General features: G+C 37.6%; 2 protein-coding genes across 2 annotated transcripts; both read right to left on the bottom strand.

Moving 5' to 3' along the window:
* Positions 1–2440: 2440 nt before the first annotated feature.
* On the bottom strand, positions 2441–9317 carry zgc:136472 (uncharacterized protein LOC678514 homolog). The gene is made up of 11 exons (XM_033970531.2): positions 9117–9317; positions 8555–8755; positions 8104–8219; positions 7364–7501; positions 6759–6866; positions 5978–6103; positions 5369–5566; positions 4258–4378; positions 3896–4077; positions 2846–2935; positions 2441–2753 (listed from the first exon to the last, which is right to left on the bottom strand). Exons 1-11 carry the CDS (start codon positions 9259–9261, stop codon positions 2670–2672), a joined length of 1509 nt encoding a protein of 502 aa, XP_033826422.1. The 5' UTR covers positions 9262–9317; the 3' UTR covers positions 2441–2669.
* A 1033-nt stretch (positions 9318–10350) lies between these two features.
* Positions 10351–15352, bottom strand: si:dkeyp-75b4.8 (lipopolysaccharide-induced tumor necrosis factor-alpha factor). Its single transcript, XM_033965120.2, has 5 exons — positions 15262–15352; positions 13192–13354; positions 12803–12892; positions 12477–12690; positions 10351–12042 (listed from the first exon to the last, which is right to left on the bottom strand). The coding sequence occupies exons 2-5, from the start codon at positions 13328–13330 to the stop codon at positions 11937–11939; spliced, it is 549 nt and encodes a 182-aa protein (XP_033821011.1). The 5' UTR covers positions 13331–13354; positions 15262–15352; the 3' UTR covers positions 10351–11936.
* Between the last annotated feature and the right edge of the window lie 2079 nt (positions 15353–17431).

Raw genomic sequence — 17431 nt, 5'->3', positions numbered from 1 at the left:
AATTCAATTTATAACAAAATAAAAGTATAAAGTCCACAGAAAACAAACAAAATGTGACTTACGTTCAATTACAATTCAATTTATTTATTTTTTGTCAACGTTTTCAAATCCTATGCCCTATTCCTTGATTTCCCTTTTTTTTTTTTTTTTTTAACAAACAACACTCCTAAAAAGTGTAAAAACTATGTACACGACATTAAATCAGCAGTGCTGTAGGTGGCAGATGCGGCCGTTATGGCGTTTCCAAGCACAGAGTCTTAGAGGTGGGGGTAGTGGAAGTAACGCGTGATGCTCCTGGACGTCCCAGCAGAAGGGCTGTCCCCAGAGGAGGAGAGGCACGACCTTTTGGAGCTGGGCTCTTCATCCGTGTCACGCTTGGATCCACCAAAAGGCAGAAAGTCCAGAGCAGGACTCACAGTTGGAGACTGAGGAGCAGTGGGAGAGGAGGGCATGAGGGGGGCTTCACAGTCGAGTCTGGGTGCTGGAGATGGGCTTTCTGCTTGCCACTGAGGAACTTCCACAGCTTGAGCAGAAGGAGTCGCAGCCCAAAACTCCACTGAAGGGACACACTGATTGTCCTCTTCTCTCTCCACAGCCACACTTTGAACAGGAGGAGCTCTCTGGACCGAAAAGGTCCAAAAGTCCACTGAATCATGATCATCCTCTTCTCCATCCACATCCACAGCATTAGCGGTGCTCTGGTACCAGGGGGCCCAAAAGTTCTCCGAAGGGATGCCAGCAAAAAACACCAAAAGCCTCTCCAGAAGGTGGTTCACTCTGGTCATGTCCATGTCCTCTTCACCCTCAACGTCCATGTCATCATTGCTGTCCTCCTCAAAGAGACCTGCTTCCCACGCTGTCAGCACGTCTTCCACCTCTTGATTTTCATCAGTGAACCCGAAACGGAACCAACCACCTACCTATACCGCACCTCATCCTCGTCTGAGAAGTCAGCGAGAGGAGGATCCTCTGGAGTGTCCCATGGGTCCAGAGCCACTGCAATATTTGACATTTTACAACATTAACAATTTGCTGATACAAAGATATTCTTGCCTATTGTAGCTAGTACATGGATTCAGTTGAACATTTACACAAAAGTCATTCTACATAATTACTTTTTCCTCGGCTCACCGCCTGAAGGTCTTGTATTTGATTAGCCTTATTACATTAACAGGGTTTTTAGCTCTAAATAAAGGCTCACAGTTTGTGTTAGCAGATTCTACACAGTCTAGTCTATTTGCCTTCTCCTGCACAAGTCCTCACTATAACTGTCAGCGTGCAGTAACCCCATCCAGTGCAAAAACTCAAACACAATTCAATGAAAACCTCATCACATGATCTCTTTCTAAATAAAATGTACATTTCTGTGAAGATGCTAATTTAGAATGGGCGTCATCTTTTCTGACGGGCACCATCTTTTCTGCGAAAATTGCTCTGAAGTGCAGATACATTTTGACACCCACAAACAAAGATACTGCAGATTTCCAGTAAATGCTTCGATAACTTTTCCCAAGAAAATTGGTACGTTTTTACCAGCTAATCAGACCTCAAGAATAAATTGTCGATCGTCATAACTCATAACTCAGATGAATCATTTCACAAACTTGGCAACAAAACCACTTGGCCTAAACATTTATAAAATAGTTGGACAAAACTTTTAATATCATGTAGCGTTTAGCAAATTTTTTCCATATTCATCAATATTTAAATGATTTAATTTAACCTCCAGGGAAAAGGTCCACGTTGTCCTCGTCCAGGCGGGCAGGGTGAACCATGGATCAGAGCTGATTGAAGTTTAAGCATTTGCCAAACCTTCAAAACTGTTAACAAAGTCTTAGAAACTGTTCCTGACACTGAAACAGCTGAGATGAGGTGTTTCAGCCTTAAAGACACATGAATATCACAGTTTTGTACAGGTATCCCACTCACGTTCAAGTGTAAACAGATGTTTATATGGGCCCCTCGGCTCTGTTGCTACAGACCAACGCACAGACGTGACTCTCACTGTTAAATGACTTTAGGACAAACTCTTTACTTTTAGACAGAGGTGGACTGAGGAGCCATGAAATTAATACAAATAACAGAACAATTAAAAATAAGTAGCCTTGAAATATAGAGCCACAACAAAATAATTAAAATCATTAAATATAAACACTTAAGTAGAAATCCGGTCATTTTAGTGAAACAACTTTATTGACCAAGGCCTATCTGGTATAACATATATTCTTGAAACATAAGAATAGCAAATAAGCACATTTCGGTAACTTATTCCTAAAAAAAAAAAAAAAAAGACTATAAATTGAAAGACTGAAATGATCTCATGTCAAAATAAATCATAAAATCACTTATCACTTACATAGGAGATAACAACCAAAATGTTTATTCAAGAAAGAGTACAACTGTTTGCTTACTTCAAAGTATTAAGTGGCCTCCTCATGTAAAATCATGTATTACCTGCTCGGTTGGCTATAGTGTTACTCAAATGGGCTAATATAAATACTACCCACGTTTGTGAATCATAAATAGGGACAAAATAAACATGAATTAAAAAATACACAAACTTCTGCTTAACTTCTTAAAACATTTTAATAATGTAAAAAGGCAGATTTCTCCAAATGGGGTGGTTAAGGGCATTTTATGTCTTGTGCTGTTGCCACATTTAAGCTTTGTTAAAGCTCGTCTTTACTTTGGTTGGCTTTTTTGGCTTCTTCTTCTCTCAAGGAATCCATGTATTTCCTTCTGTCTTCATCTTCCTGCAGTCATAGAACATACAACATAAGATAAACAACAATGATAAAACACCAAAATGGGTAATAACAGATTCTGGTGAGTTAATTGTATTTACCTTAACTCTGTCTTTTTTGGCTTTCTCCATTTCTTTATGTACAAACTTTACCAGGTGCTTCAGTTGGTGCTTACCAGTGTAAACTACCACCTGGAAGAAGAACAAAAACAAGACCCATTGTGATTCTAAGTATTTGTTTGGAAAATTCTCACAGTACTTTAATCAATGGACTTTTACAAATTCTAATATTTAGATTTTCTTATAGTGAGGCAGGTGTGGATTTTGCCAAACTGAGCGATGACAACGGCTTTCTTCAGAGAGATTTAAAGATAGGTTCAGTAATTGCCCTAGTCTGTAGTCTAGGGTAGGTGTGAATCTCCCATAATCCACTGCTTAGTGCCATTCAAATGGGGAACTGTATAGTACAGACTGTTAGCAAACACACCAGTCCCACAAGTCCTGAAGACACACGGACAGATAAGAGCAGAGGTCATCACCACTGGACAGTGGACGGCTCCTCCAGCTCTGCTCTGTGCCACACCCCATTGACTTGATGTTGTATGTGCTACACCACATGTGTCAAACTCAAGGCCAGAGGGCCAAATGTGGCCCTCCACATCATTTTATGTGGCCCTCGACAGGATAAATTAAAAGGTATGATGGTCTTAAAATATCATTTTATCAGGAGATACACAGTTACACAGCCATATTTTTACATCTTTGCAAACGTATATGCAATATTTGTAACTTGAATAAGTAATAAATACAGAAGCAGTTAATTAACAAGTTTAAAAAGTAGTTACATTTATTTTACTTCTGGCCCTTTGACGGCAGCCATTTTGCTGATATGGCTGATATAAAATGTGTTTGACACTCCTGTGCTCCTGTCCTGTGGATTCGTGATCCAACATAGTCGTGTTTTGTTGGGTGTCAATAAAAAAAATAGCTATGTTATTTAGATTTAGATTACTTGCTAAATTATTTATATTTTTTTTACAAATATGTATTTATTTATTTTTTAGATTTGTGTATCATATCCATATTAATTAATATTCCACAGTCATGTAAGTTGCAATATTATATTATACTTTGATACACAAAGTGACTGACCCTTTCAGCGTACAGAGCAGGAAAGAGGCAGAACGAGGGGTACTGGCGGTGCATAGACATGTTGATGTCATTGGCAGAGGCATCCATACGAGCGATTACCACATCCTCCTGGTCCTCAAACGCCTCTGCCAACTCCTCCCACAGCGGGAACACAGCGCGGGACTGTGGGCTGTATGGCAGGTCTGGACAAATCATTTTAAAGTTAGATGTTGAGTAGAGTTATTGCCTGAAATAGCATATAAAAAATGTAAGTTATCTAAGTATATTTATACAAACCCCCGTGTACCATCTTTGGTTATTACATTTTAAAATGTGTTCAATGTAAGAAATCAGGACATGTATGACGCTCTTGCACTACATACAAAAGAGGACAAAGACGGTCTTGTTTGGGTGAAAAGCCACTTTCTCTAGAGTGGACCCCACCAGCTGTTTCACCGGCTCCTGTTCCCACCCCTCTGGAACAGGCTCACTCTGCAGCTTTGGCTGTGGACACAAAAATATGGAAAATATGTTTGAAACGTTAGTGCAGCCTCTCTGAATGTTTAAAAAGCATCACTTACAATGTCTGTGCATTTGCTCACTTGTCCAGATATGATCCATAGCAACCGAAAAATTAAATTCTATCAACTGGACAAAAGTTTTAGAGTGAAAATGTTTCGCTGCTCATCCAAGCAGCTTCTTTAGTTCTGAATTTTTCGGTTGCTATCACTAATATCAATGTTTAACTAGATATAACGAGACTTACAGATTGTACCTTCTATGGGACTTATGATGTAAAATCAACTTTAATGAGCATTTAAACACATTACAACAGGGTTATATTTACATAGATTCAGTACTCCTGTAGTGTCTTACATTTGAGGTTTGAGGCTTAAAAAATGTGCCTATCCCCTATCTCTGCTCACTTATTTGTAGTTACTTCCTATTACAAAAAAAAAGAGTCAAACATGTTGATTTTATAATTTAACACGCTCATCTTTCAGCAATGAAAACATGTAAATGAAAATTCACATAACATAATATACTCTGCTTAGAATTTTTACCATATTGCTCAATCTTACTATTCAATAAACCAAAAGGGGAACAGGTAGTAATCCTCATAAAGTATGTAGAAAATAGAGTTGAAAAGAGATACTAATCGATACTAATACTAGACACTCATTTGAGCAGGTATCAATACTAAAAAAGTCACATTCACAGGCCCGCAATGAACATTTCCTGAATATTTTTAGAATGATCTTGAGCTGTGTCTGAAAAAATATAAGGCCACACAAATGCATAGACATAGACACCCATGGACCACTATGGAACATGCCTGGACGACTGAGGGATTACACAGATTGGATCATGTGGTAATATAGAAGAAAGTACTATTATTTAATGTTGAAAATCTCATTCTATCATTTAAAGACAGAGTGTTTTTTACTGTCATCCTTGGTATCAATCCCGTGTGAAAACATTAGTAGAAGGTACCTTAGCAATGCGATTTAGATAGTCCTGACAGAAGCCGCCGATGGTGTCCACATCCAGAGTGAGCGAGGGCAGCTGGTAGGTCACATGATCAGTCAGGTTCACTATTCTGATCAGAGGAGCCTCGAAGTCTCGCACTCTGAAGTATTCCAGGAGGCGGCCGTTCCGGGACTCATCCACATTCACCAGGACAAACAAAATCTGGCATGTAAATAAAGAATTACCAAAACACTAGTTCACTATTCATATTTATTACCACAGTAGAAGAGCTGTCAGAAGCGGGAAGTACTCACATCTACTTGAGTAACTGTACTTTTCAGAGTATGATATGATAGATATAATTTTGTTTTTTTCATCTGTGTTAATCTATGAAAATACCAGATTTTGTGCCTTATTTAATGTTTTGTCCTTCAAATTCAGATGTCACAGCCTGACAATCTTGTTACTCTTGCTTGAATGGTATTTTTCCTAAATACATTTTTTACTCTTACTTGAGTAATTTATTATTATTTTGACATTACTCTTTCTTACTCATTATCAATATTACAATTGTTGGCTCCTCTACCCATCCCTGAGAATAATTGCATCAGTAGAAGAATTGTCAGAACTTACTTTTAACCTGAAGGCAGCAGCAGAGCGGTTGAAGGCGATATATATCTTTTCATAATCTGGAGATGTTTTACTGATGAATAAAAGTGCATGGTTTGGAATGGGAGAGCTCAAGATCTGTGAAGCAGTCTGAAACAAAATACTTATTTTATTTATTTTTTTATTTTTTTGCCTTAATATCGAAATAGTAAACACAAAATAAAAGAGGTTATCTAAACCACTTTTTAAATATCAAACATAATTCACATATTTTTAACAATGATGGTATTATATAAACCATGACAGCATGCCTCCCATCTTAATTCTCAATTATTAAAGGGTCTACATTATGCTATTTTCTTCCATGTACAAGAAGTGCCACATTGTGTTTTATACTCCACATACCTTCACTAGAATCATTTGGATAATTTCAGCCCTAGAATTGCCAATCTCTACTGAACTAAAGGTAAAAGGAGAAGTTAACTTGAAAACTACCGCTTCATGACATCACAAGCTTTTTGGCTTTGGAGATGTAGACAGACTAATAATAAAAGATTACTCAAACATGTGTGAATGAAACAAAGCACAACTTCGGGAGTGTTTTTGATGCATTATAACATGGCTTAGAGCTCACAAGAATTCCTTTTCTGTAATATAAGACATTTAATATCGAAAAAGGTCAAAAGGAAGGTAAAAATTGACATACCTGACATAGTAAGGGAAGCCACCAACAACCTCCTTAAATAAATACATTCACTTGAAAAACTATGCTAGTTTGCAGTCTATTTAAGCAACATTTATTTACCTCTCCTGAATATTCAGTGACTGGGTCCATCTGGAAGACGGTAATAAACAAAATGAGCTCCTCTTTAGTCGTCTCCGGCCTCATTCTGTAAGCCTGCATCAGCCTGGACTGCAACACACACACAATGTAATATTACTGCATCAACATGACATATCTGGCCAGTGAAATCACTATGGTATAATCAACTCACAAAATAATTATCTAATGCTACATCATTATTGTACTATTATGATTAGTATTGGTAAACAAAATTTTCATTAACACTAATGCCCATCATTTAGTGAGTGAGAGAGAGTATGGGCAGATATTTAGAACATTGTGACCTGCCTCTCTTATGGGGACAAAAAATCTAGTCCCTATGACTTAAATACTTTGTTATTAGTACAACATTATTTAAAATTCAAGTGAAAATGTTTAAAAAGGCCTGGCAAGTGGTAAGCATGGGTAAGATTATTATCGATGATGTCTGTCCATTAATGCAACACTAAATACAACAACATAATGTTATTTTAAACATTTATTATTTGATACTATAAATAGGGACAATTGTAGTATTATGAATATGATCTCTCTTACATCACTATCAGCTGCTCTCTGTTTTGTACCTTTTTAAGCACCAAAATGACATCATCCACAAGGTCATATTTACTGACGACATCCTTATTCTGGGTCAGGGCGAAGGTCAGTTCAGGGAGGTCTATTGCTGCCTCATAAAACACCTGGATGTAAGCATCATTCAGCTCCTATGAAGAAATACAATTAGACATTTCTCAAATACAAAAGGCCTCTCTAAATTCAGAAGGAAATGTATAACTTCTTTTACTGGAGGCGAATAAGAGTTTGGTGCTTCGATTGTTGATTCTGCAGAAATCCGCCCCATATTTTAAGTTGTCTTTGTTATTTTTTCCTTTTTTACTCATAAGCAGCCATGCTAGTTTTGACATGACCGGAGTGTGTGTCTCTCTGATTGGCCTCTGGATCCTCTGGAATCAGGGAAACAGGATACAGTTTCAGACCCACTCGACTTTGTAAAGTTTTGTTAATGTGTGTGGTACTGACTGGCCAGGTCACTTTTGCAGCTGTCTGGATGTGCTACGCTCCAGCACATCCATGTCACACCTCTCAATTAGTTATAACTAAGACAGAACCATAGGGGCCGTCATAGAGGCATATGGCAAGATATGTAGTTGATTCATCTACAGGAATGAGTCTGGCTAATGGAAATATTGCAACCAACATGGGTCTAAAGTGGAGTAGAGGAAGGACAAGAGCTAGCTGGTCATTTAGCTACACACAAGGATTAATCAATTCAGTGTGAAGATCATGAAATTCAAATGGTTATTACTTTAAAGAACCCAACCACCAGCAGGTCATCTGATTGGATGTTGTCTGTGATGATGTCAGTAGGAGAGCCCGCCCTCCTCTTTAGCCAGGTCAGGATGGAGGAGGACGTCTTAGGAACTACAATCAGGAAAAACTAATATTATTTTACTCATGTTTGAAGAACAGACACATTATTGAAGTTCTTAAACTAACAGACAGAACAACATAATCTTTGCATAGAAAAAATAACTCTACAACCACTATGCTTCTCCAATCCAATCGCAGGAGTGAAAAAAAACTTTTTTTTTAGCTTGTTACAACTATACTGATGATCTAAATAATCACAATTATAATTACTGGTTATCTTGAGATCCCTAGTTTGGAGTCCACATCACGTTACAGAGCTATTGCAGGATAGGGCCAGTGCCATTGCTGATGTCCCACACAGTAGTTTGTTGGTGTATGTAACTTACCAGGGCATGGTACAGGATTGTGCTTGTCTCCAGACAGGTACAGTCTTATGAAGGGGGGCTCTGTGGCGTTCAGCTTTTTAGCCAAGTCTTTCTCGTTTACTATATCCACCATGGCAAACCTGACCTCTGACCCCTGAAGTTCTGCAGCTGCTTCCTGAAAGGCCTCAGACACTTTATGGACATCTGCAGTCATGGGGACGTCTAGAGGAAACACATGTATATACAGATTGGTTGTCTTCTTTGTTTATCAATCCTCAGACCAAAATCTAAACAGTGAAAACAATAGCCAGTATGCTAATAGGTGTGAAACCACCAAAAAATATACAAAATATGAGGGACAGTTCACATTTAGTGTAGTTCAATAGACCTAGCTAACAAACAGGAACCATAAACAAATGTGTGTTAGTCAGACAGATATAAGGCAGTGTCCCACCAGTAAGCTGACCAGAACTGACGCCGCTTGGATGAGTGGTGCAACGTCTTCACCCTAAAACCAGCTGATAGAATTACATAGAATTCCCACCATTACCATCTGAAGTAAATCTATCCTATTGTAACTCACAGAAGTGCACCAGCAGCTCACTGTGCTCCCTCAAAGCCTTATTGAAGTTGCCGTTGTTGAGCTGTAGAATATCCTCCTCCACTGCAGTAGACACGCACACACAAAAGGTCACGACCCCCAGAATGATCAGGCTCTTGTCCCTCATGTCTTCCTGGGGTGCTCACAGCGGACAGTGATGACCAGTGTAGATGACTGAAAAAGAATACAGATAGGAAGTGTGAGTGCTTGTTATCTGAGCTCGGCCCAGGTTTGTAGCTGATTAACTTCTCTATCTGCTCTGCTGTATACCTGCGATTGGCTGCTGTCAAATCATTTATGTCACTAATATCTAATGAACTTTGACCATTATTCAAAACAGTATCATGCAGGCCATAAAAAAGGACAATAGCACATAAAAGGAAAGGAATCATGTTTGTGTACAGCTAGTAGTGTTTACATGTATTTAAGACCCAGTAATTTACTATACAGCTGTTTATGCTCAATAATTCTGTAAAAAGCTATTTGTACAAAAGTAAGAAAAAGGAGCCAGAATACGCACCTGTTGTTGAGTGCCTGTGCATATATATATATATATATATATATATATATATATATATATATATATATATATATATATACTAGCTGTAAAACATTTATTCAATTATTCAATTATCAACATGATAGAGAGAAAACTATATATTTTATAAGACACACAATAATAATAGTAACACTTCAAAATCTTTTTGTTCTGAGGTGCATGTCTGTGTAATCCCTCAGTCATCCAGGCAGGTTTCATTACAAAATTCAATTCTATCAACTGGACAAAATGTTTGGCCACTCATCCAAGAGGTCAGTTCTGAAGCAAAAAGCATTCTTTAGGCTAAATATAAATGATATGTGCAACTATACAACTGTGTAAATCCATCCAGGGGTAATGAAATACTACTACTACTACTACTACTACTACTACTACTACCACTACTACTACTACTACTACTACTACTACTACTACTACTACTACTACTACTACTACTACTACTACTACTACTGCTAATAATAATAATAATAATAATAATAATAACACAACTTTATTTGTATAGCTTTTTTTCAAAAACTAGTTACAAAGTGCTTCACAACATGTAAATATCTCATACACAGAAACAATAAAACAGTAATTAAACATCTAGCAGCAATAACACATAAAAATGAAAACATATTTTAAAAATACATTACAAGTAAGCCATGCTATAAAAGTGGGTTTTTTAATTAGATTTAAAAGCACCTACAGTGTTCAATAGTCTAATCTCCTCTGGCAGTGTGCTACAGAGCTTTGTCTGAAAAGGTCCTGTCCCCTTTGGTCAGAAGTCAGGAGGGAGGCACAGCGAGGAGCATCTACTCTGAGGAGTGCAGGGGGCAGGGACATATGGTGACAATTGCTCATCAATGTAGGTAGGAGCAAGGCCGTGGCTTTAGAAGTGATCAGCAGTATTTTGAAGTAAATTCTAAGATTTACTGGGAGCCAGTGCAATGCAGCAAGGATTGGAATTATGTGCTGATGCTTTTTTTGTATTGTTTAGCAGACGTGCAGCCGAGTTTTGCACCAGCTGGAGAAGGGCGATGGATTTCTGACTCAAACCTGCATAGAGGGTGTTACAGTAATCCAAGTGGCTAAGACCCAATGCTTGAATGACTCTCTCTAGGTCTGCATAAGGAATACATTTTTTTAAATTTTGGCCATACAGTAATAAAATTTGCTAAAATTGTGATTGGACAGTCTTTGTTATATGTGAATTAAGGTCAACACTTAAGTCGTGGGCTGATGGCTTTACAAGAGGGGCCAAGATACCAAGAGTTTTATTAAAATGTTGGGTTACGTGAGTTGGGCCAAATACAATTATTTCTGTTTCGGACTCATTTAAAGCAGAAAGTTAGTGGACGTCCAATCTTTTATGTCAGAGAGGCAGCTGAGGGGTTGTACTAACTGTGGTTATTCTTGCCCAGAGAAAGATACAGTTGTGTATTATGTCCATTCAAATGGTAATAGATTTTGTGCTTTTGAATGATTTTGCCAAGGGGAGGCATATATATTGAAATAAATGGGGCCAAGAATGAAACCTCGAGGAACACCATAGAGGAGGGGATGAGAACTGTCCCAGGACAACAGAGAAAGAACAAGACTTAAGCGAGGATGAGAACCAAGATAATCAACTGTATCAAATGTGGAACATAAATCAAGCAAAACTCAAACTGAACATAAACCTTGGTCAGCTGATACAAGAAGATCATTTCTAACTGATAAGGGCTGTTTCCGTGGTTGGAACGAAGTCTAGATTGGAACATTTCAAAAATATGACTATTGTTCATGTGCTGAGTCAATTGACTGGCAGCAATGTTCTCAAAAATTTTGCCCAAGAAGGACAAATTGGAAATAGACCTTAAATTGTTCAGGTCTGAGGGATAAAGTGACGGCTTCTTGAGGACTGGTTGAACAATGGCATCTTAAAACCAAAGGAGAAACAATCAGAAGAGAATGAACAGTTCATAATGGATACAATGTCGGGGCCCACAGTGTCACAGATTTCCTTCATGAAACAGGCAGGTATAATATCCAGTTTACAAGTAGCAGGATTAGCATGATAGATAAGATTCCTTAAGTTATTTAACGATAATGTCAAAATGGGACATGGGTGACACAGGCTCAAGTGGGAAATGATTATATTTTAATATAATAATAATAATAATAAAATGCATGTCCTTCATTGCTTTGAAGAGTCCTTTATGGAGCAGCCCATGACATTCTGTCCAGTATGAGTTTGACCCTGTCTTTGCTCATAGGGTTGGTCAACTTTTGTAAACATGCACCACTCTGTGGCAGTGTGGACAGGAGTGATGTGTGTCCTGACAGCTTCGAACCAACAGTGGAATCAGGCAGAAGCCACAGATCAACCTGCAACACACAAACATCAGCTGTGTCTTTGTCTCATCTATTTAATGTGCCAGTGCAACAGATGCCTCATAAGTGAGCAGTATTGTTTTGGAAACAGGCAGTGGAGAGCCCAATGATAATATTGTAAATTCACATTGCCAGCTAGTTTTAAACAAAGGGCTGTACATTAAAGCTGAAATTTATAAAGCTATAATATAAAGGCAGACAAAAATAATTCAATATCAAGGATTTTAAATATCAAGAACACAAAAAAATACAAGGAATGTGTACTAATGTTAATGTTATATTACCAATTAGTGAAACTGAAATGAAATGAAAGGAAAGTTTTACTTTAATTTAGTGAAAAATACCACAGTCATTTGTCCATTTACACATGAATGTGGCGTGAACATTCTCAGTCCTAATCGTAACAATGTAATTGGTTTTGTTCTCACCCCATAAACGCCAGCAGAGCGCATGAGCACCAGGCGGTCGCACTGGGCACATGTGACACCAGAGTGGTACCCGTGCGCCCACAGTGAGGGCACTGTATGTGGGCAGGGCTGTCAGTCAGTTGGGAGGGCACCACCAGGGGCACGGGCTGAGGCTGGTATATGACCACAGGGCTGCTCTGAGTCACACTGATGGACTGGGTCACCACCACAGGCACTGGGGAGCACAGCACAGGTTAGAGCAGATCCAGGCTCATGTGTGAGGGGAAGAAAAGGAGGAAGAGAAGTAAGAGGAAGAAGAGAGGGAAGAAGATGAGGAGAGGAGGTACCTTCTGTGGCAGGGTGGATGAAAACCCCTGTGTTGTGCCGAGGGCTCACAGGCACAGTCAGCACAGGAAAGTGATCAGGCACGAACTCAACTGTAGAACACAAAACAGTCACAAATATATATTTTTTACATAAAGCAAATGTAATACCTGAAAACGTATTTCAAAACTTGTTATAATTTAATTTGCATCTTGACTGGACATGTGTTTATACACTTTATTAATTATTTATTTTTTTATTTTTTGCATATCCTTCTCAACTTAAAATTACTACACCAACTTGTGAGCCAAAACATATAGGTAAGTAAGAATAAAAGCAGGTTGATTGGATTTCTGAATCATCTAGAATAACTTTAACTTGATGATGTGTGCACAGTGAGATGACGTCACACCTGCTTCTCCATAAGAGGGGGGTGGGGTGGAGGGCAAGGTCACAGAAGCATCATAGGTAGGAGGAGGAGGGATGTGGAGCACTCCTGGCCCCTGCGCCCGAGGGTGCTGCTCTGCCTCGTCATACGAAGGAAGGTCCATTAGCTCAGGCACTCATACAAGAAGCTGCAAACACATGAACAAAAGCACCAGATTTCAATGAAAAATATTATTATTTTGGAAAATTTGATAGTTCTGAATGATACATTGCACAAATCATTCTACTCTTTACTTTGCACAAATACAAAAGAATATTGATATTATTATGATTATCAGGATGTAGCTGCACAGAATAACAACTGTTACCTCATTTTAAAACACAGTCCGTGCTAAAAAAAAATAAAATAAAAAAAAAACACTGCCCAACAGTTTGTACAAGGTGTACATGCTATTTCTGTCACTAACTTCCATCATTGTCTTACAGTGCACAGACGACACTACAGGTCCACAAATAGAACACTTTATGTCACTCTTTTTTACAAACTTGTTCAACATTAGTCAGGGAAATGTGCCCCTCCCTCAGCTGTTTTACATAGGAGCTGTTACACAATAGGAGCACCTGCCTGTTAGTCGCACATACCACTGAAACAGCCACTATCTGATGTGCTGACTGACAAAAGACTAATGGAAAAATAAATGTCGGCATTATCTTACTGGAAATAATAGCACAATGTTTTGTTTTGTTTTTTTTATTTATTTATCTGAATAAGAGTGGTTAGGTAATTTTATGTACAACAAATAAACACTGTCTATTTGTCAAAGGCATAATGTGCATTAAAGGCCTAACAGGATAATGCTACAGATAAATATAATAGCTTCAATACTGAAAGAGCTGTTGATAGTGAGAGTATTCATTTATAAAGCAGATCAAAAATGCAATATAATAATAGTGCCAAAATGAGCAAATTAATGTAAAAAAAATACTGAGGGCACATTAAATCTGAATGGCCATTTAAAAAAAAAAAGTAATACTAGTAATAATTAGTGACTGTTGTTGACTGGTTTAAAACATTGTGTCATAACAGCAGTGTGATTCATGTAGAGTGTGAAGAGCAAGGGTTGGGTTACAAAGTTTGGTGATTTGAATCCTGTTTACTTAGTTTACACTGCTGTTGTGTCCTCAGGTACACACTTAAACAGTAAGGACATTATAGCTACCACACCTGCAAAAGTAACTCACCACCAACTGTCTGTATATGTGGCTGTGGAATGAATAGATGCACTGAAGAAATGTTAAGAAATATGTTTAAACTAACTAAACTAAACCACAATAACCCTCATTTACTGCACATGCCATGACCCTCGGTGAAACTGGCTACAGGAAACACTTGTTTGTTTATCAGTGGCTTCTCTTTATTTGGGGACAATGTTGTATTTCAGTTTGAGGAACAGCACCAACAGTGAGGAGGAACTTCTAATTTAGCATATTACAATATCATTTTCACAAGTTTTACATAATATCAGTTGTGTCACTTTGAAATTTGATAAGAATGATCAAATTGCAATTATTCTTCCTGTTTCCTGTGCCTATAGACTGCACATAGAGGACACACACAAGTTTTTCTCATTCTCAGTACATTCTCAGTACAGTATGTCTCATGTGAAGCTCAGAACCTCCAGAATTCAGTCACTGAGCTGCAGAGGCTGTATTAGCACTGATTCATGATTGACTGCAGGAGCTGGGGTTTAGACAGTTGTTTTAAATATAAATGTTACATATCCTCCTATAACTACTGACATCAGGGATGACAATTGAAGTAAATGTATTGATCGTAACTCTCATAATTGTGTAAGATGTTTTGAGATATTCAAATAGATTTTACATGTAACAAGACAATAAGGTTCAATACTTAAAAATAGGTTGTGTTTAATGTTTGATCTAATGATACATAAAAAGCAGCTATACTATGAAACATAAAAAAACAAAAATAAAAATAACTAACTACAGTACTACAGTAAACCATGCGCACACGCTTCACACGCTGTCCACTGTCACATGTCACCTAAAACCTTTTGTATCACTGTACACATACCTGCCAATCCAGCGCTCTATGGTACTCCAGAACCAACCCGCGCAGAGCTCATCCCGGCTCTGATTATGACCCCCGATCGTGAGCTTCTGTCCTGGAGAAGGAGTGAAAGAAGAGAGGAAAAGAGAGATTACACGAGGACTGACCTGGGACAAACAAGGAAGACAGAAGATGAGGGACTAGGAAGTAGGAAGCAAGTTGAAGTGACATCCTAACCCGGTCCGACCTGTTCTTAGTGGAATGCATGGTATGTCCTCACACCATTCAGATCAGCCACACTGGACAGAGGAGAGCGAGGGACCTGAGTTAACACAGAAACTTAGGTACAGATTAACGTTAAATATTATGATAATTTTATACAAGTTATAAAATGTATAAAAATTAAAAACAGGTGGGTCGTACTCAGTTACATTTACTCAGTTACATTTACTTAAGTAACGTTTTGAAGAAATTGTACTTCTTAGAGTAATTTTCAAACACTACATTTACTCCTGCTTCAGTAATGTTTAGTTTGAAGTAACAGTACTCTTACTTGAGTAAACATTTTGGTAACTATTCTCACTGTAAGTCATAAAAAACTTTATGTTGACAATTTCGAATGATTAACTTGTTTTGCCTGCAACACTACTTCAGATATGGTTGGGGTTTTCTCGTTTTTGTGTCTATCCTTTGAAAATACCAGATTTTGTGCATTATTTTATGTTTTATTCTTTTAGCTAAAGTTACTTATGTAAATATATATGTGTAATATGTAATAAATATACTACATCCAGACAGTTAAGCTTACAATTACATTTACCTGAGTATAAGTTTCCCCAAGTACCTTTTTACTCTTGCTTGAGTAATTTCTTGGGCCACTACCTTGTACTTTTACTTGAGTAACATTACTTAAAAGTAACTTTACTTTTACATAAGTTTTTTGGCAACTCTACACATCTCTGTATAATAATCATGAAAAAGTTGCATCAATATTTCATAACTGATCTTTAGTGTGTAATTGATTTGAGTGAGCAATGTTCATGTGGTACCCAAACCTAAAACATATTCTAAGGCCGGGCAATTAATTGAATTCATATGTGTTTTTAATAATTGAGATTTTGAAAAAAAATGAAACCCCTGTTAATGAATCCCATGCACTTATAAACCTTTGGATGAAAATGAAGACAGAGACACAGCCCTGTCACTGGCATTTGGGTTAAACATGATCATGTGCATACTATAATACAAATTCAGACAATGTGCTTTCAGTCAGTGGAAACCCCAGGAAGTCTTTTGAACTAAATGAATGAATTTCACTGGGGATCTGAAAAACAAAGACTGCACCACAAAGTTTTCTGATTTAATCAAAAGTCATGATGAGAGCTATTACTTCAGAGTAGAGAACAGTGTTTTTAAAGCTACAGCTGTTTGTGACACTCCTCAGATTTAGAGGCAAGACACTTCCTATTTATTCAAAAGTTAATGATGAAAAGAAAACATGCATCAAAACCTCTTGATGTTATGACTTAAAAAAAAAACCAACATGGCCAATTAAGCAGGCTTTGAACGCACCATCAAGCTTTTATCCTGATATTCTGTGTGTAGGACTATTTAGGATTTGAATTCTTGCAGCTACAATATTTGTTCATGTATTTTAATCTCTGAATAACCACTTATTTCACGATCAAACTGTATTTTGTGGACACAGATATATATTTAACAGCTTTTATCAATTCAATTTCAATTTCAGTTTATTTTTGTAAAGCCCAAAATCACAGCAGCAGTTGCCTCTTGGGGCTGAATATGATAATTGATTTAACCAACAGAAAATTAGAAAATCAACAGTGAAACAAGCAAGTAAATTAATCAACAGAAAACTCTTCTAGACAGTACACAGTAAATAGCCCCCTCTTCCATCTCATGAGCATCAGCTTAGTTCTTAATTTATTATCTTTCTTACATTGTAATGTCATCTCCAAATGTTGTTTTTTTACTGACTCTCCCTGGAGCCTTCACTAAAGGTGTTTGGTAAACTACAGCTAAACAAAAGGTAGCTGTTAACTTGGAAACTAACACTACATGATTAACAAGGTGGAGCAGAGCATTTTGAGCTTTGGAGATGTAAACAGATTAATACCATAATAAAGGGTTACTCAAACATGTGTCAATGAAAGAAAACATAACTCCAGGTATG

This window comes from Periophthalmus magnuspinnatus, chromosome 1 (genome assembly GCF_009829125.3).
Source record: "Periophthalmus magnuspinnatus isolate fPerMag1 chromosome 1, fPerMag1.2.pri, whole genome shotgun sequence".
In the NCBI taxonomy this organism is placed as follows: Eukaryota; Metazoa; Chordata; class Actinopteri; order Gobiiformes; family Gobiidae; genus Periophthalmus; species Periophthalmus magnuspinnatus.
Note: the sequence above shows the minus strand (reverse complement) of the source record. Positions and strands in the feature narration are given on the sequence as shown.